The sequence below is a fragment of the Papio anubis genome, chromosome 2 (genome assembly GCF_008728515.1).
Source record: "Papio anubis isolate 15944 chromosome 2, Panubis1.0, whole genome shotgun sequence".
NCBI lineage: Eukaryota > Metazoa > Chordata > Mammalia > Primates > Cercopithecidae > Papio > Papio anubis.
In genome coordinates this window covers 149530165-149550104 of record NC_044977.1, presented here as the reverse complement: position 1 = coordinate 149550104, position 19940 = coordinate 149530165, and the positions used below count along the sequence as shown (strand labels likewise).

The following is a 19940-nucleotide window of genomic DNA, read 5'->3' as shown; positions in this document are numbered from 1 at the left end:
AAAAAAAAAAACCTCATAACTGCACCTCCCTGACACATTAACAGGTTTAAGAAAACTCCTATCTATATGCACATATATGATTATATATAATATATATAATATATATGATTATATATTATATATATTAAAGGACATGAAGTTAATATATATTAAATATTTAACATATAAACATTAAATGTTTAATATATAAACATTTAATTTATAAACATATAAATTTTAACACATATATATATATAAATAATGATATGGAGTCTCACTCTGTTGCCCAGGCTGGAGTGAAGTGGCACGGTCTCAGGCCACTGCAACCTATACCTCCCAGGCTCAAGTGATTCTCCTGCCTCAGCCACCCGAGTAGCTGGGATTACAGGTACCTGTCACCATGCCTGGCTAATTTTTGTATTTTTATTAGAGACAGGGTTTCATCATGTTGGCCAGGCTGGTCTCGAACTCCTAAACTCAGGTGATCCGCCCGCCTCAGCCTCCCAAAGTGCTGGGATTACAGGCATAAGCCACTGCACCTGGCCTATATGCACATATATTTTTAAAAATGTAATCAAACCTGTAGTCCCAGCACTTTGGGAGGCCGAGGCAGGTGGATCACAAGGTCAGGAGATCGAGACCATCCTGGCTAACACAGTGAAACCCTGTCTCTACTAAAAATACAAAAAATTAGCCAGGCATGGTGGTGGGCGCCTGTAGTCCCAGCTACTCGGGAGGCTGAGGCAGGAGAATGGCGTGAACCGGGGAGGTGGAGCTTGCAGCGAGCTGAGATGGCGCCACTGCACTCCAGTCTGGGAGACACAGCGAGACTCCATCTCAAAAAGATAAAATAAAATAAAATAAAAAAATAAATGTAATCAAAATAATAGACTAAAACGTTGTATATTTATCTTCCATTTGTAAAGTAAAGGGAAAATGTGTGAAACATTTTAGAAAGCTCTGAATCCAAATGGCTTAAAACTGGGGGTGGGAGGGCTTAAGGTTTTAAAGATTTGTTAACTGGAAAACTTACCTCAAAAATGATGCTGAACAAACTGATTTCACTCTACACTGAAAGGCAATTAAAAAGAAATACAGGCTTTCTATCCTCAGCTGAATATCAGTGACCTTTCAAAAATTAAACTCTTGGCTCTGAGCCTTATATTTTTTCCTAAAGAGAAAAAGAGTCATCTAGTGTTGATTTTCTAGACTATAATCACGGCTCTTCAGTGTGTGATAGGATAATTTAAAAAATAATAAAAGCATCTAAGCATTATTAGGCATTAATAATAGCTAGGCATTATTAGAAGTAGTTTACTCAGTATTAACTCGGTTAATCTTTTTGAGGACACTCTAAGGCAGGTACTATTTTATTCTCATTTTACCTATGAGGAAACAGAGGTATGGAAGGAGAGGTTAAGTATCTTGCCAAAGGTTATTAATATTAAAAAACCGATTCAAACTCAGGGTGTTAGGGGAGACAGCTCCAGAGCCCAGTTCTTAACTTATTCTGCAATTAGTTCAAACAACAGAATGCCGTATTGGCAAAGCAACAGCATTTTAATACAAAGGGCAAATGTGTGAAAAATGAAATAAAAAGTTGAAAAAGGCAAAATAATCAATTCATTTTCTATAGATAAAATGCACAACTCTACTATAAAAGTTTACTCCGTAAAAGAAAGCAAGACATAAGAAATAGGAGAGATCAAGGGATTTCAAAAAGTTTTAGTAACTCAATGAGTGTATGAGTAGGAAAAGTACATTTTAGGCTGGGCACGGTGGCTCACGGCTGTAATCCCAGCACTTTGGGAGGCTGAGGCGGGTGGATCACCTGAGGTCAGGAGTTCAAGACCAGCCTGGTCAACATGGCAAAACTCCATCTCTACTAAAAAACACAAAAATTAGCTGGGCGTGGGAGCAGGTACCTGTAATCCCAGCTACTCGGGAGGCTGAGGCAGGAGAATCGTTTGAATATGGGAGGCGGAGGTTGCAGTGAGCCGAGATTGCGCCACTTCACTCCAGCCTGGGTGACAGAGTGAGACTCTGTCTCAAAAAACAAAAACAAAAACAAAAACAAGAGTACATTTTAGAATTGATTGTCAAAAGTCAATTAAATTTTTTTGTGCTACAAAAAGATGAACTGTGTCAAGAATGTAGTCAGAGGCCAGGCGTGGCGACTCAAGCCTGTAATCCCAGCACTTTGTGAGGCTGAGGCGAGAGGATCACCTGAGGTCAGGAGTTCAAGACCAGCCTGGCCAACATGGCGAAACACCATCTCTACTAAAAAATACAAAAATTAGCTGGGCATGGTGGCAGGCACCTGTAATCCCAGCTACTCGGGAGGCTGAGGCAGGAGAATTTGCTTGAACCTGGGAGGCGGAGGTTGCAGTGAGCCGAGATCGTGCCACTGCACTCCAGCCTGGGCAACAGAGAGAGACTCTTGTCTCAAAGAAAAAAAAAAAGATTGTAGTTAGAACAGGAAGAAATAGGGGATTATTAACCTTATTCTCAAACTTTCTATTGTAACTAAAATCACAAAATATTAATTCTCAATATTGGAAACACTACAAGGGCATAAAATTTAAATGCTATGGCTTTTGTATGTTGAAAATATAATTTTATAAGTTTATCATTAGTTATAATGGCTAATGGAGCCATTAACATATTAGTGTTATACAATATAAATTTGGTATAACACTATTGGCTACTAATAGCTACTGTAAACGGTTAGAACTTTTTAAAATTGTGGGATTATCTGATACTAATTAGAATCACTAAGTATATGTTTTATTTGGTTGAAATACAAATGAATTATTTGTAAAGTATAGTCCATTTAATTCCAAATCTCATCAATAATCTTGGTTACTGAAAGTTAGTACCTTGCACTTTTCGACTTCTTCCTCAATTTTCTCAACAATAGCTGCATCCAGAATTTGTAAATCACAAGAAGAACGAGATAAAGTACTGACAGGATGTCCTTTTAGCCAAGTAATAATTTCTTGAACTTTCTCAGCACTAAAGCAAAAACAATAATTTTTAAAATTTGATTAAAACTTTCTCGGGGCTATACATTATAAAAGACATCAAACTTATAGCACTAATAATTAGTACTGAACTTAATTGGGACTAAGTATAAATCTAATATAAATATGGACATATTACCTCTTAGTAATTAAAAGACACACAAAAAGATTGGTTTAAAAGTATTTGTTGATAGAAACGAAAGAAAATTTGTTAAGCTCTTAAAGCAAAAATGAAACAATGCAAAAACAAAACAAAACAAAACAAAAACCAAAAAGAAGTAATAGGACACGCCTGTAATCCCAGCACTTTGGGAGGCCAAGGAGCATGGCCTAAGCCCAGGAGTTTGAGACCAGCCTGGGCAACATGATGAGACCCCGTCTCTATAAAAAATTAAAACAAAAATTAGTCAAATGTGGAGGCATACGCCTACAGACCCAGCTACTCAGGAGGAGGCTGAGGTAGAAGGATTGTTTGAGTCCAGGTAACCAAGGCTGAAGTGAGCTGTGTTTGAGCCACTGCATTCTAGCCTGGGCAACAGAGTAAGAATCTGTCTCAAAAAGAAAAAAAAAGTAATATGAAATTCTTGACAAACCAGCTGGCTGCACCTGTCATTGAAAACACTCAACCGAACTACGAGGTAATAAATACCATAAATCTTGCTTACCCATTCTCATTTTCTCCAGGCCAAATGTCATCTTCATAGAACACATCCTCTTGGCTATTTTTGGCTATATAACTAAATAGTTCTGGAGCTCTGGTCAAACAAACAAAAATATTGTCTTAAAATACATATGGTTAACTTCAGATAAACTTCCTACGTAATAATTTCAGATCCTAAAGAGACATATAAAGCTTATTGAGGACTATTATAATACTAATAAGGGATATTATTAAAAGCGATAGAAAGTGTAAGACTGGTAAGTCAGAGTACTCCTAAGCCCTCAAAAAACTCCCACTGGCTAAGGTTCAAGTCATAAACTTACAATAAACTTCAATTACTGTCTCTACCCTCTTTCATTATAATGACAGCTGATAGACAAAAATGGTATCTATAGATTTTCTAATTTTCACAACAAAACTAGAGCACTCCACAATACAATAAATTAAAATAGATTAAAAGTGTTTTCTGATAATCCTCAAAACTCCATTTTTTTCTGAAGAGTGCAAGACTTTTGGATACACATAGCAAATTGAACAAATGTGCTTATCTTCCATCCCTCTCCAATCCATTAAAATGACAATATAGTAAAAAAAAAAAAAAAAGAGCATAGACCTAGAGAGACAGATGAAAAACGAAGCACAGCATCTGGTGGCATATATAACCTGTTAAAATTTTAGAAATTGGAAACTGGATGAATGAATGTTATCTGATTTGACAGACAGGAATAAGTTGAATCCTGAACTACCAGTGGGGAAGTCAATAAGCAGCAAGTTGATTTAAAACACAGAACACTCTGAAAAAGTTCAGGAATTATACGTTCCAGGTACATTTGAAAGTGTGGGGTGAGGTTTAGTAAGATTTAAAGTTTGTATAACAAGCAGTTATACTGTCATGTGGTTGCCTGCCTACCACCCCAGCATATGACCTGTAGCGTATATTTTAGAGAGGTCAAATTGATACTCTAGCCTTGTGTATACCAGTCACAGGGACTTGGGGGTGAGGAAGGCATAAGGAGGAGAGGACAGGTGTTATACTGAAAACAGGGAATTAATGAAAGCATAAATACTATACCATGTGTCACTAGGAAGCATAAGGTCTCTAGGAATGGACTCTGGGATGGAGATAAGCATGCAGAAAGTTTAGTAGGGAGTGCTTGTGTGATCAACACCTGTGAAAGGGAAGGGAGAGGAAGAAAGCACAATTGGGCATGGGAAGAGGTTGGGTTGTGACTAATTCTCAATGAATTCCTTGGCCAGCCGCACAAAGATCTCAAACTGGGATGGCCCTTCAGACTTGCCATGAATTGGGGCAATCAGAATGTCTGGGCTTCTACACCTCCTTACAGATCAGGCATTGATTTGTGGCGGTTGTGGGAAGGGAAAGTAACTTTAGGTGAGGCAGTTCTCTTCATCCAGGCAATTACTGATGAGGGCTCACAGCTCAGGGCTGTCAGAAAGCAGCATTCCTGCTGCAAGGGGATAGGTCTTTCAGTCTTGAAAAGTGATCTGGAAGGTGCATCACAGTATCCACTTGGTAATGAAACCTTCTTTCCCTGGTTAACTTCCAGAACACTGGCAATCAGTTTAATCCACTACATTTATATCCACTGCCAAGGAAAAGGCTGGAGGCCACCTCTCAGAGAAAGAAAAGATAAACATGCAGGTAGTGATACTAGGAGGTCCTCTGTAGAAATAGGCAAAGTCCCTCCTGATCCACCTGATAAGCCCCACCTAAGTACACTAAATTTCCAATCAGCTATTTAGTGCCTCATTCTTAAATATAATTGGATATCAAAGAATCACCAGACAAGAACAACAACAACAAAACTTTAACATTGAAAGAGAAACTAAATCAAACAGGAAGAAAAAAAGCAATTAGAGAAAACAGAAAACACAAAAAATAGAAGGAAAAATCCTAGAATTATCTTCAGAGAAATAAATGAAGATATTCCATTCACTGTAAGAATAAGATGCTATATATAGCCAGAGAATAAGGACACACTTTTAAAAATTAAAACGATTAAATCAAATATAAATTTTAAATGATAAACAATAAAGTTGAATGAATTTCCCAGAGTAGAACAGAAGTATAACAATATAGGAAATGGATGAGGAGAGATAAAACTAAGAGGATCAATCCAGACGGTCTAAGATTTAACTAAAAGCATTCCCAGAAATAGAAAGCAGGAAAAAAATAGTGAGGAGAAAATTATCAAAGAAATAATACAAGAAAGTTTCTCAGAATGGAAGGGCATCGGTTTCAAGCCTGAAAGAGCTGAACAGGAGAAGGGAAGAAAAAAGATCCATACCAAGGCATACATCCTCACATTATTAAAAAGCACCAATAAATGAAAGGTGCTAAAAAGATTTCAGAAAATGAAAACAGATCACATACAGAAATTCAGAATCAGAATGGCACAGGATTTATCAACAGCAATATGGAAATGAGAAGAGAATCGAACAGTGGCTTCAAAATTCTGAGGGAAGGCCAGGTATGGCGGCTCACACCTGTAATCCCAGTACTTTGGGAGGCCAAGGCGGACAGATCACTTGAGGTCAGGTGTTTGAAACTAACATGGTAAAACCCCATCTCTACTAGAAAAAAATACAAAATTTAGCCGGGCATGGTGGCAGGTGCCTGTAATCCCAGCTACTCAGGAGGCTGAGGCAGGAGAATCACTTGAACTGGAGAGGCAGAGGTTGCAGTGAGCCGAGATTGTGCCAGTGCACTCCAGCCTGGGTGACAGAGTGAGACTCTGTCTCAAACAAAACAAAACAAAAACAAAAGCAAAAACAAAACTGAGGGAAAATAATCTCCAATCTAGGATTCTACACCTAGGCAAACTATTAATCAAGTGAAGGAGAAGAATAAAGACATCTCCAGACATGCAAGTTTTCTCAGGAAGCTATTGGAGTAAGTGCTCTATCAAAATGGAGATATAAATCAGAAAGAGTGAGGCATGAGAGTCAGAAAATGAAGGAATCCTATATGGCAGACTGGTGAAGAGAATTGAATTCCTAGGATAACAGCACCGGGAAACTGCAGAAGGAGAGCTGCACAACAGCCGTAGAGAGCAATCAGTTCCAACTGAAGCAGGAAGACAGAGGTTTTAAAAGAAGTCTCCAAGAGGAAAATGGAACTGAGCGATCACCTGATCTGTTTGACCACACTGTAAACAGCTATGGCAAAGAATTTGTTATGTGAATATAGATAAGAAGCAAATGAAAAAAACAGCAGAGAAAATAAAAATGTGTACAAGAAATAAACTGTAATCTTAATACTCCATAACGTCCAGCTGTGAACATTTACTTCATCTTAAGGAAGTAAACTTTTAATACATATTTAATAAAAAATCTTGATAAAACTTTCGTGAGAGAGGAAATATGTGTGTGAGGGAATCCAGAGTGGTAGAAGTCAAAGAAAACTGAAGCTCAGGGTAGGAAAGCCACTCACAGTAGGAAATCCATAAATATGTCAAGTTAAAAAATTAAGAAAAAGTAGTTTAAACACGACCTTTTAAAGAAATAAGAAAGTGAACGGAAGAAACAATCTAAATTTCCAGATGGTAATATGGGATTGAATTGTGTCCTGCCCCACTCGGAAGTTATGGAATGTGACTTTATTTGGAAATAGGGTTTTTAGTAGAGGCAGTCAAACAAAATGTGGTCATTAGCATGGGCTCTGATCTGACTGGTATTCTTATAAAAAGGGGAAATTAAGACACAGAGACAGACATACAGAGATGAAAGATGATGTGAGACACCCAGCAAGAACATCACATGAACACGGAGGACTGGAGAGATGCATCTACAAGCCAAATAATATATAAGGCTATGAGAAAGTAGAACAGAGGTGCTTCCGTAGTGTCTTCAGAGGGACCATCATTGTCCTGCAATATCTTGATTTTGGACTTTTGGTCACCAGAACTGGTTGAGACAATAAATTTCTGTTGTTTAAGCCACCCAGTTTGTGGTACTTTGTTATAGGAGCCCTAGGAAACTAATAAACATACCTTCAAATATAAGGTTAGAAACCAGTGAAATAATAGAAAGAACATTAAATTATGAATCAGATGAAAACATACTTCCTGTAAGTCTTTGTCAGTAGTAACTCAGTGAATCTTGGTACTTGGCTTTCTCACTTTTGGTATGAGTTGACTTGCTGATTTCCTTGATAATTTCAGCAATAAAATTCAATAATTCTAAAATAGTAACCTGTGCAGCTACAAAGTTCTAAGAATCAGAAAAAATCCACTATGCTAAGAGCTTTGTTTATCCATATCAGTCCTCTCAGTGCTGACACAGGTATGCAAAGTAGTGAACAATTTATGATAGTAAGTTAAGAAAAATTTTAACTAAGGAGGCCAATTCTCATTACATACTTTCTTTTTAATAACATGGTATTTTTCTACTCAATTTTAGCTGGTGGCTATGATAATCCATGATGCAAAATTAAGTTTACATGTAACATATGCCAGATTTTACTAATGGAAATATTTGTCCACTAAAACTAATGTAAGCAAAAAAATAAACAGTATTTTCCTAAGATTCTGGATGACTACTAGGATCTTATTAGGTACTTACCTCTCTAAGTACTCTGCCAGAAGTTGTTCTGCTGCAGATGAATACATCCATTCACTTCCAACTTTCTTGGTATATCCAGGTACCTCCTCATTTTTCTTGTTGAATTTGAGATTTAAACCCACATTTGCTTTATGGTCTCCATGAGGGCTGAATTTAAACCACACATGCACGCACGTGCGCACACACACACACACACACACACACACGTTTTAAAATATTGTTCAAGGAATAAAAAGTTTTGCTTTCAATTCTTAGAAAAGCTCAGTTTTGATTATTCTTCTATATTTTAGTTATTATGGTTATTTCCAAAGTAGCAGTAATTGAAAAACTAGAAGAAAAGCTTCAAAACCCAAGTTAACAAAGCATGTAAATAAATTATGTAACTATAGAGGAAAATGAAATAACAAGATGCAAGGAAATATACTACTGAGGTTCACACACACCCTCTGATACCTTTTTTCAAGGTTCAATTTATTAGCTGCTAAAAAATAAGAACTGTCTTTTCCAACCACCTAAAACATGTGCCATTCAGATGAAAGATTACCATCAGAGAAATTTATGCACAATTTTAAGACAATTCAGAGCAATTAATAAGAAAATAAATACTGAAATATTAAGCATTTAATCTTTATCATTTAATTTTTCTGCCACTTTAAGTAAATTTCTCTAACATAAACTTACTTTCTCCTAGATCCTCTTCCAATAAAAATACTTCCTGTAAACCTTGAAACAAGGTATCCACTCACTCCAAGGCGACTGGCCAACACATATCCTGGGTTGTACTTTATAGAATATTTCTTTAAATATAAAAACAAAAAGGTCAATTATGGAAACACAAGTTTACATTAAATATTATTTCTTTACCTTTAAAATCTGGAGATAATCAAGACATCACTAACCATTGGATTGTGGCAATATAAGGATTTTCACTTAGATCCATTTCCCCTTTTTTTTGAAAGGATCTGTAGGCAGAATTTTTCTGCTCCTCTCTCTTTCTCCTTAAAGGACAGAATTCCCAAGGATGGATAAAAGGGGGGAGGAAATATACAGTTTGTGAAACTGTCTTAAGAAATAAACTCTACTGTAAGTACTAAATGGCAAACTCCACAGGCAACTTTTTTGTTTGTTTTTGTTTCTACTAATTTTCATATTCCAAGCAGGGCCTAGCAAAGTACTTGGGACAAAATGAGGCCTCAATAATTACTAGACTGAATTAAAAAATAGGTACGTCATCAAAATAGTTGCTACTGAGAAAAACTAAAAGTGTCCTTCATATATGGATATAAGTAATATTCTTTTCCCCTAATATTTACTATCATATGAAAATATACAAGCATGTATAGACCCATAATTAATACAGTCAATGAAATGTAACCTTAATTTATATACTTAAGGGAAGAAAACATATTGTCACATTAAAAAAAGTAAGTAACAGATCATATAATATTTAAACAGGAAGCAAATGACTGATGAATCCAATACTAACTAGGATAAACTACCATATACTCCTAACATCATGTACATAACAATAAAACATACTTAAGAACATAATCAGATTGAGCAATAATCTAATACAAATCAAGTATGCTTTCCAGAAGAGTTCAAAGAATTATGGTAGTAGGTCTCAAACATAAGTAGCAACACTTTTCTAACAAGCATTTAGAAATGTGTAGAGGCACATTTAATTACCATAACTGGCATGGGCTACTAGTACTTAATGCCCTTGAGCCAAAGATGCCAACTGTCCTGCCATATACAAAACAGTTTTATTTAATACATAACTGTCCTGCCCAAATGGCCAATAGTACTCCTTTTGAGAAATAATGGGTTTTGCTATAATTTAAAATTCATTAAAACCATCACAAACATCCTAGAAAATATAAAATAAGTAGCTGAGAATGTTGTGGTAGAAAAAGAAGGCAGCTGGAGTGAAAGTTAAACGTATGTAAAGAGACAGAAACCAAACTGAAGAAGGCATGCCCATCAACACTGTATACTACTACACAAGAGGACAGGCTCTTCGAGATCTAGAAAAAGCCAGGGATGAAGGAACACAAGTTCTTTAACCTTCACTGATTCCCAGTACAAATCTCCAGCTACTTTATTTAATGAGCCACTCTCCTGGTTTCCTGACTATGCTAAGTTTGTTCTTCAAATGGCACCAGATGGTAAGATTTTAGGGATGACTGTCTTCCATACATAAAGTTTCCTCATGGGTGTGCTGATATGTAATGCCTTAAATTCATTTCACAGGATATAAAGCTTTACATTTTACTATTAGTGTGAGGAAAAAAACCCTAAGTAGCAATAGTTGGTTGATCGTGAATTAATTTTAGCTAATTATCCAACCAATCAATAAGAACAAATGACAGATATCAGAACCTGCCCTCTGTTTTAACAGGAGAAAAGAAAGCCAGTGGAATTTTTTGGTGAGAAAGTCCTGAAAAAGATGCTGTTAACTTAAATGCATTTTTCCAATATTCTTTAGGATTGAGACCGTTCATTCTTAGCTGAGTGGATACATACAGCCTTTGCATAAAGGCCATTTGTCACTTGCAACTAAAAATGCAGGCTCTGAATTATTATGAAAGGTTTAAAACACCTAAATCTATTCCCAGAGAGTGTGCTATCAATGTGCATCTTATAAGCTTGAACACAATAATCCCTAACAATCACTATGGATTAATAATTGGATATCAGTGATTTCCCCCCACAAAGATCTACATGAAGTTTTGAGCACAGATTCCACACTGATTTTTAAACAGTAGCTGCAACTGGGAGAGAGAATCTAATCAGTATTAAATAAAATATCTGAAATAAATTCAAAGGAGGTGGCAAAAATATCCTAATATTTTAAGATTATCAATTCAAAATGCAACGATACAAACTACTGTACTCACATGCTGGTTCTGTATTAAAGCATCAAGATTGGGTTCACATGGAATGCTGAAAATCACACGAATCCTACCTTCTGTAATCACATCACCTGAATCCTGCACCTTAGAAGAAAAAAAAATCACAGTATAGTCTCTTTCAGTATATTTTATTTTTTAACTTATTTGAACACTATTATTTTTGAAATACAGTATGACAAGTTGGATAGTGGAAATTCTCTTGAAATTTGTTAACTGGGTATGAAAATACTGTAAATTTGAGTCACTGTATCATTGCTTTAATGGTTAACTTCTTTTGAGACAGGATCTACAATACTGTAAATTTGAGTCACTGTATCATTGCTTTAATGGTTGTTAATTTCTTTTTTCTTCTTTTGTTTTCTTTTTGACAGGATCTCACTCTGTTAGACGAGATCAGGTGCGTTCAGGGTGGTATGGCCGTAGACAGGATCTCACTGTCATTCAGGCTAAAGTGGCAGATCACAGTTCATTGCAACCTCGAACTCTTGGGCTCAAGTAATATTCCTGCCTTGGTCTCCTCAAAGTGGTTAAGATAATAGGTGGAAGCCACTGCACCTGGCCTTTTTTTTTTTTTTTTTTTTTTTTGGCAACAGGGTCTTGCTCTGTCATCTAGCCTGGAGTGCAGTGGTACTATCACAGCTTGCCGACTTGCTGCAGCCTTGGCTTCCTGGGCTCAAACAATCTTCCCATCTCAGCCTCTCAAGTAGCTGGAGCTACAGGTGTGCACCACTAAGCTCAATTATTTGCAGAGATGGGATTTTGCCATGTTGCCCAGGCTGGTCTCAAACTCCTGGGCTCAACCAATCCCTGCCCCCCGCCTTGGCCTCCCAATGTGCTGGGATTACGGGTGCATACCACTGTGCTTGGCCCAATCATTCTTTTTTTTTTTTTTTTTGAGATGGAGTCTTGCTCTGTCGCCCAGGCTGGAGTGCAGTGGCCTGATCTCAGCTCACTGCAAGCTCCGCCTCCTGGGTTTACGCCATTCTCCTGCCTCAGCCTCCCGAGTAGCTGGGACTACAGGCACCCGCCACCTCGCCCGGCTAGTTTTTTGTATTTTTTTTTTTTAGTAGAGACGGGGTTTCACCGGGTTAGCCAGGATGGTCTCGATCTCCTGACCTTGTGATCCGCCCGTCTCGGCCTCCCAAAGTGCTGGGATTACAGGCTTGAGCCACTGCGCCCGGCCATCATTCTTTTTTAAATTAAGTTTTTACTTGCAAATAATTTCAAAGTACCAAAAAGTTGCAAAAAAAAAAAAAAAAAAAAGTGGAGGTTGCAGTGAGCCCAGATTGTGCCACTGCATTCTATCCTGGGTAATAGAGCAAGACTGTCTCGAAAAAAAAAAGAAAGAAAATTTATCCAGATTCACCTTTTGTTATTAGCATTGTAAAACAAATGACTTTAACATTTGTGTACTGTGTATTTACCTATACATAGTTATCTTTCTGAACCCCTTGAGTATATATTACATATATCATGTCCCTGACTTCTAAATATTTCAGTGTATATTTCCTAAGATAGATATTTTACTATATAATCACAGTACAGTTATTAAGTATATAAATTTACATTGACATAATACTTTTATCTAAGCTGCCATCCATATTCCACTTTTGTCAGTTGACCTAATATGTCCTTTATAGAACTATTTTCTTCCTTTATTACAAGATCCAGACTAGGATCAGATACTGCATTTAATTGTCATATCTCTTTAGCATCCTTTAATCTAAAATGTATCCACTGCCTTTCTTTGCTTTTATGATACTGATCTTTTAAGTTATTGCTTTTTTTTTTTTTTTTTTAAACAGAGTCTTGCTGTGTCATCCAGGCTGGAGTGTAGCGGTATCATCTCAGCTCACTACAACCTGTCTCCCAGGTTCAAGCAATTCTCATTTTCAGCCTCCCAAGTAGCTGGGATTACATGCATACGCCACCATACCCGGCTAATTTTTATAATTTTAGCGGAGATGAGGTGTCGCTGTGTTGGTCAGCCTGGTCTTGAACTCCTGGCCTCAAGTGATTGCCTATCTTGGCCTCCCAAAGTGCTGGGATTACAGAAGCGAGCCACCATACCCAGCCAACATTTACATTTTGAAGAATATAATTTGTCCCTCCCTTTTCAACCTACTTTTGTAAAAAAAACAAAAACAAAAAACCAGTTCCTCATTTTGGGTTTGTTTGATGCTTCCACATAATTAGGTTATGGTAATACATTCACAGCCAGAATACCGCATAGGTGATGTGTCCTCCGAAGGGTATTACATCTGGAGGTACACAATGTTTGTCTGTCCTTTAATGCAATGTTAACTTCGATTATACCATCAAGATGTTGCTCAATTTTTTTCCTTCATAATTACAGTTTTTGTTTCCCTTGCAGCTAATAGTCTGTAGGAGACATTCTAAGACCATGCAAATATCCTGCTCCTGCTTTAAAAAAAAAAAAAAATTCACCCTAGATTTAGTTCCCAAAGATAATTCTTACATGATTCAATCTTTATCATAATGGTTGCACAACAGTTTTTCAACTGCAGCACTCTCTCCAAATTTACTTCTTACATGCTACTACAGACAAGAGCCCATCCTTTCCCTATTTATATTTTCACTGTCACTATGGAATCATGAATTTCTGTTTTTCCCCCAATGGTTTATAATTCATTACTGAATTTAATTATTTTATCTCTCAAAGTATCCAAGATTTGGGCAGTGGTAGTACCCTCAACCTGGTTCTTATGTTTACATGACATACTCCCACCATTCTTCTGAGCACCTCCTTACTTTCTGGCATAACAAGATGTTCCAAGTTCATCTTGTATCTTCCCTGCCTCAGATCCAGAATCAGCAATTTCTCTGAGATGCCCTGTTCCTTTTAGTGAGGTATGAAATTAGAGGTCAAGATCTGGGTGGTGCATGTGGTCATTGTGCTAAGCTGTCTTTGCTTCTTATCCCTTTCAGCAAATAGAGCTAGAAAATACATGTATGTATAGAAATATATTCATATGTGTATATATACATACACATATACATGTGCCCATATACATAGATATACAAACATATATACATATTTTAGAAACCGTAAGTTCACACTAATACTTCCAAATTTGTCCCTATAGGTTCTTTCTTGCTTTCTCCCCTTCCATATTTGCATGTACCTTTTTCCATTTAAGAACCGAAGTTCCTTAAATATGAATGCATTTACAATTTCACTCAAGCCTATTACAGGTCTAAAATAGTTTCAAAATTGCTTCATCCATACCATTACAATAAACAAAACTGATAAAAAAAAAAAAAAGAGAGATCAGGATTTGAACACACCACCTCTTGATCCTAATCTGCTCAAGACTAAAAGTATAGAGTCTTTAGTTTTATAGTCTTTAGATATATAAGTCAAATACTGTGTTCATAAGTTACATGGATAAATTCTTTATTTTTTCCCCTCATTATTATATTTAATTTAAACCTAAATGAAGAGAAGTTAAATAACTGCTTTAAACTAGAGAAAAATGTATCAGTAACAATAATGGAAACTAACTTCTCCAGTGCAGCCATAATAGGGAGTTCCCAGCATAAAGACCATACTTCTCAGAGGAAACAAATCATCCAATGTTTTGATATTGGAGAAACGGGAGTCGAAAGCTCGGATGTCCTACATAAAATAAAAGTAAATCATCTTAGTCACAATTTCTATAGATTGCATATCAAGTTTTTTTCCTATGGGATTATGACTATGCTGTTTGCAAATGTCAATGTGAAGATTTTTCTACATAGTGCTAACAGCTAAAATTTGCTGACTGGTTATATGGCAGGCACTCTTCTTTTTTTTTTTTTTTAAATTTATTATTATTATACTTTAAGTTGTAGGGTACATGTGCATAACGTGCAGGTTTGTTACATATGTATACTTGTGCCATGTTGGTGTGCTGCACCCATCAACTCGTCATTTACATCAGGTATAACTCCCAATGCAATCCCTCCCCCCTCCCCCCTCCCCATGATAGGCCCCGGTGTGTGATGTTCCCCTTCCTGAGTCCAAGTGATCTATGTGCTTCACACATTTATTGAGTTCATTTAATCCTCGTGACAAACCTCTGTGGCAGAGACCATTATTAGCCTCACTTTATGGATGAGAAAACTGGGGCACAGAAAGGGGATGAATCTTGTCCAAGGTCATGCAGCTAAGAAGTCAACTCAGGCAGCCAGTGCTCTTAGTCACTTAGTCCCTACACTGCACTATAACGCCCCAAATTATAGGATAACTACATACTTAAAACATGTTTTGTCCTCTTATCATATCTAAGATTATAAAGGCAAAAGTAAATGCCTTTTACATTTATGAGATTACTTAAGGCAAATATTTTTGAAGGATAAAAATATAAAATTCAAGGGTATAAGTTAATGCTGGGATTTTTTCTTTTAGAGACTAAGTCCTTAAAAAAAGCACAAAAGACAAGTTTCCTAACTACATATAGTGAGTGTCTGAGCATGTAATACTTCTTACAAATAAGTTATTTTGTAAATTATATTAAATGATAATCTCTATTATACATTGCTGAATTAGTCTACATATCATCTTCTCATTATACAGTGTATAATAGTGTACATTAAGATAGAATTGAAATTTGATATAGACTTACCTTGACAATAGTTTGATAAACAAAAGGAACAACTTGTTTTGACCACTGTTTCTCTAGACGAACTTCACCATTTTGATTTATTTGATATTTACGACCTGTGAGTAACTGAGCATACACAACTGCAGATGTTTCATTTATTATTATTCCTTTTCTTCTCAGGTAACTAAAAGAAAGAGTAAAAATGAAATATACATATGAATGAGTAGGCAGACATTCTAGGACAATAATCATTAACTACCATAAACTATCAACTCATAATCAAATGTGTAAATAAACTTTAAATAAATATGCCAGCAGTTCTAGGTACCTAACTTGAGACTTTTTGCATTATTTATTTCTCCAACTGTCTATGCGATTAAATAAGAACTCATAGAGCTATAAGAAATTCCTGTTCTCGAATCCACTAGGATCATTACAATTAAAAAACAGGGAAAAAATGAATTTCGGTGATGACATGGAGAAAGTGGAACATCTGTATACATTGCTGGTGGGACTGTAAAATGGTGCAGCTGCTGTCGAAAACAGTTTGGCAGTTCCTCAAAAAGCAACATATAATTAATACATGAGCCAACAATTCTAAGCATTCCAACCCTCCCAGATTGGAAACAGGTACTCAAACAAATATTGATACACAAATGTTCATAGCACCACTACTCAAATAGCCAAAAAGTAAAATAATCGAAATGTTCATAAATGAACAAATGGATAAACAAACGGTGGCATATCCATACAATGGAATCTTATTCAGCCATAAAGAGGAATAAGCACTGACACATGCTACAATGTGTGTGAACTTCAAAAGCACGCTAAATGAAAGAAGCCTGATACAAAAGGCCATATACCATATGATTCCATTTATATGAAACATCTAGAATAGGTATATCCATGAAGACAGAAAATAGATTAGGGGTTGCCAGGAGTATGCGATGGCTTTCCCAATCTAAAGTAATTCAGACAGCCTCCTGGTTTTTTAGATAAAAGTTTACTGGAACATAGTCATCCATTCATTTCCTGTCTATGGCTGCTTTTGTGCTACATGGTAAAGTTGAGTAGTTGTGACAGACACTGTAAAGTCTACAAAGCCTAAAATATTTATTATCTGCCCTTTACAGAAGAAGTTTGCTGACCCTTGATCTAAATATATAATCATTTTTCATTTAAGGAATATTTTCTTATCTCCTTTCCATTTTCTCTTTCTAGAACTCCTATTAGATAGACATTAAAATTCTGACTATATTATTTTCATCTCTTTGTGCTTTTGTACTGCTTACTGAAGGAATTCCTAAGGTTGATCATTTAGCTCACTGATTCAATTTTTAGTATGCCCATATTACCACTCAGTACATACACCAAGCTCACTTTACCAATCACACTTTGAAAGTTTTATGTTTATACAAATATATTTCATAAAAAAGTATATAATACAGACTATATTTTAAAATAGCATATAATATAGTATATAATTATACAACATATTATATATTTTTTCATATCAGCTTATACTTTAATGATGTTGTCTATACCAAAGTTGGTCTGAAAAAAGCCAAGTCACTTTAGCCAGAAACAAGTTTTCCAACAAATTTCTGACACACACTATTTTCTAAAAATGTATTAGAATTTTTTTCTACCACTTTTACTTAAAAGTCATTTAGGCAGTAATCTTGATATCAATAGCTGACCAAGACATTTCAAGAAATCTTTATCTTGTAATTATGGGCCAGTATTTCTCATGAAAGTAGATGCAATAATCTTAAACTTTAATGGATAAAATCCAATTATGTATAAAATAATAATATATCATAAATAAATGGGATTTATTCCAGAAATTTAGGGGTAGATTAATATTGGAAATTCAATCAATGTAATTCATCAGATTAACAGGACAAAAATAATATAATCAGTTTGACAGCTGTGGAAAAAACATTTTACAAATCAGCACCAATTAATGATAAAAACTCTTAATCAGAAAAGAAGGAAATTTCCTTAATCTGATAAAGAACAGTAATTAGAAACAAGCCACAGTGATAATTCTATTTAAAGATAAATTACTTAGTTTTCCCCTGAAATTGAGAATGACACAATAAGCCAGTAAAAAAAACTATAAAGCAATGAGAAAAAGATAATCAACCCAACTTTAAAAAGGGCAAAACACTTGAACAGGCGTTTCACAAAAGAGCATGCATATTCAAATGGCCAACAAACAGGAAAGGATGTTCAATTTTATTAGTCATCAGGGAAATGCAAATTAAAGCAAAATGAGATACTACTACTATACTAAAATGGCTAAAATGAAAAAGCAATAGTAAGTACTTATGAAAACAGAAATCAACAAAAGTTCTTATAAACTGCTGGTAGAGTGTAAACTGCTGGTAGACTGTAAACTGCTGGTAGAGTGTAAACTGATACAAACAGTTTGCAAACCTTTTTGGTAGCATCTGTTAAAGTTGAACGTAGGCATATGCTGTGAAGTAGTAATTCTACTCTTAGATATATACCCAAAAGGAATGCATACATACACGTTCACCAAAAGCCCCAAATGAGAAACAACTCAAATGTTCATCCACTGTAGAATAGAAAAATTGTGCTGTATTCATACAATGTAATAGTATCATTAGTGAAAATGAACAAACTATGATTACATGTAACAATATGGATATGAGACTCACAATACTGACCCAAAGAAATCAGGCTCAAGAAGAATACACTCTGTGTGAATGAACTTATACTGCATAAAGTTCAAAAATAGAAAATACAAATGTATGTGGTTATAAGTCAAAATAGTTATCCTCGTCACTGGGGGTGGGGAGGGAGCAGCAGATGGTAATGGATAAAAGGGTGTGTAGGGAGACTCCTTGAAACTATTGCTATGGAGTAAAAGATGAAATGCTTCTGATTACTGTAAATAGAAAATTGCATGCAGGATTGTGTAAAGACAATGCCAGGTTGGACTGCCAGAATGAGCCAACAGTGCATGATGTGCTTCCCCGTGCAGAGAGCCTATGAATGGACGTGCAGTCAGGGAGGTTTCACATCACCAAGATTCCTATTCCAGAAAAGCAGATGTTCATAGCTCTGGGAATGGAATGCGACCCTCGTGAAGAGCCTATAAACAGATGCATGGGGGGGTGGCGCCTGTCCATATGGATAAGATAAACGCCCTCATCTTGCCACGGCTCTTCTAGGCCTCTTTAGGGTTAAGGCATACTCCCTTCTGAGAAACTCTGGTCTAACCGGTTGTCTAACTTCATGCCCTATTTCTATGAATTGTTTGTAACCAGCTTTTGCTGTAACTGTTACTGCTGATTAATATCTTGCTAATCATAGGTTATGGAAAGACTGTGTTCCTGTTTTAAGGCTCTTGTTAGAAATTACTGACGCACACACTATATTGTAAATTCTTAACTCTGTATACTGTACTTCTGTGTACAGATGTTATGTTAAAGAATTACTTCATCCCCATGTGACCATCTCACCTCATAATCGAATGACCCTAAATCCCTCACTAACCTACCCCCACCCTCACTAAACTTAATAATAAATGCTGGCATATCCAGTGCACTGTTGGCACCATGGGACCAGAAGGCGGTGACCCCCCTGGACCCAGCTTTCACTATCTTGTGTGTGTCTATTATTTCTTGACCTGCTGATCTGCCTGGGAATAAAGAGAGAACCCTGTTGCATTGTGGGCTGCTGGCCAGATCCCGCAATAAGGGTGTACAAGGGACTTCCTTGGATTACGGCAATTTTCCTGTTATTGTTTCTTGACTTGTATTCTTGTTCCACATATGAAAATTCATCAAATATACTTATGATTTCCCTTATGATTAATATAATTTGTACATATTTTTTGTTCCATATGTATACAGCCATACTTTGGGAGACATTTCAGGTTCAGTTCCCGACCACCAAAATAAAGTGAGTCACATGAATTTTTTTGTTTCCCAATACATACAAAAGTTATGTTCACACTGAGTCTATTAAGTGTATAACAGCATTATGTCTTTAAAAAATTGTATATATCTACTATGGTTTGGATATAGTTTGTTTGGTCCTACCAAGTCTCAAGTTGAAATCCAATCCCCAGTGTTGGAGATGGAGCCTGGTGGGAGATGTCTGGGTCATGGGGTGGATCCCTCATAAATGGCTTGCT

The 19940-nt window shown here is 36.2% G+C and overlaps 1 protein-coding gene across 8 annotated transcripts in view; it reads right to left on the bottom strand.

Annotated features, from left to right (window-relative positions):
* Window positions 1–19940, bottom strand: part of XRN1 (5'-3' exoribonuclease 1) — a 136670-nt gene that overhangs the window by 61997 nt on the left and 54733 nt on the right. For all 8 annotated transcript variants that reach the window (XR_002520524.2, XM_009201582.3, XM_009201581.3 and 5 more), the window contains 7 exons: window positions 15791–15953; window positions 14689–14802; window positions 11148–11246; window positions 8929–9044; window positions 8248–8394; window positions 3668–3757; window positions 2859–2994 (listed from right to left, as the gene is read on the bottom strand). Coding sequence is in view for 7 of the 8 variants with exons in the window: in XM_009201582.3 (XP_009199846.1) it covers window positions 2859–2994; window positions 3668–3757; window positions 8248–8394; window positions 8929–9044; window positions 11148–11246; window positions 14689–14802; window positions 15791–15953 (865 nt within the window). In the remaining variant the exon portion in view is untranslated. The remainder of the gene's footprint in view (window positions 1–2858; window positions 2995–3667; window positions 3758–8247; window positions 8395–8928; window positions 9045–11147; window positions 11247–14688; window positions 14803–15790; window positions 15954–19940) is intronic.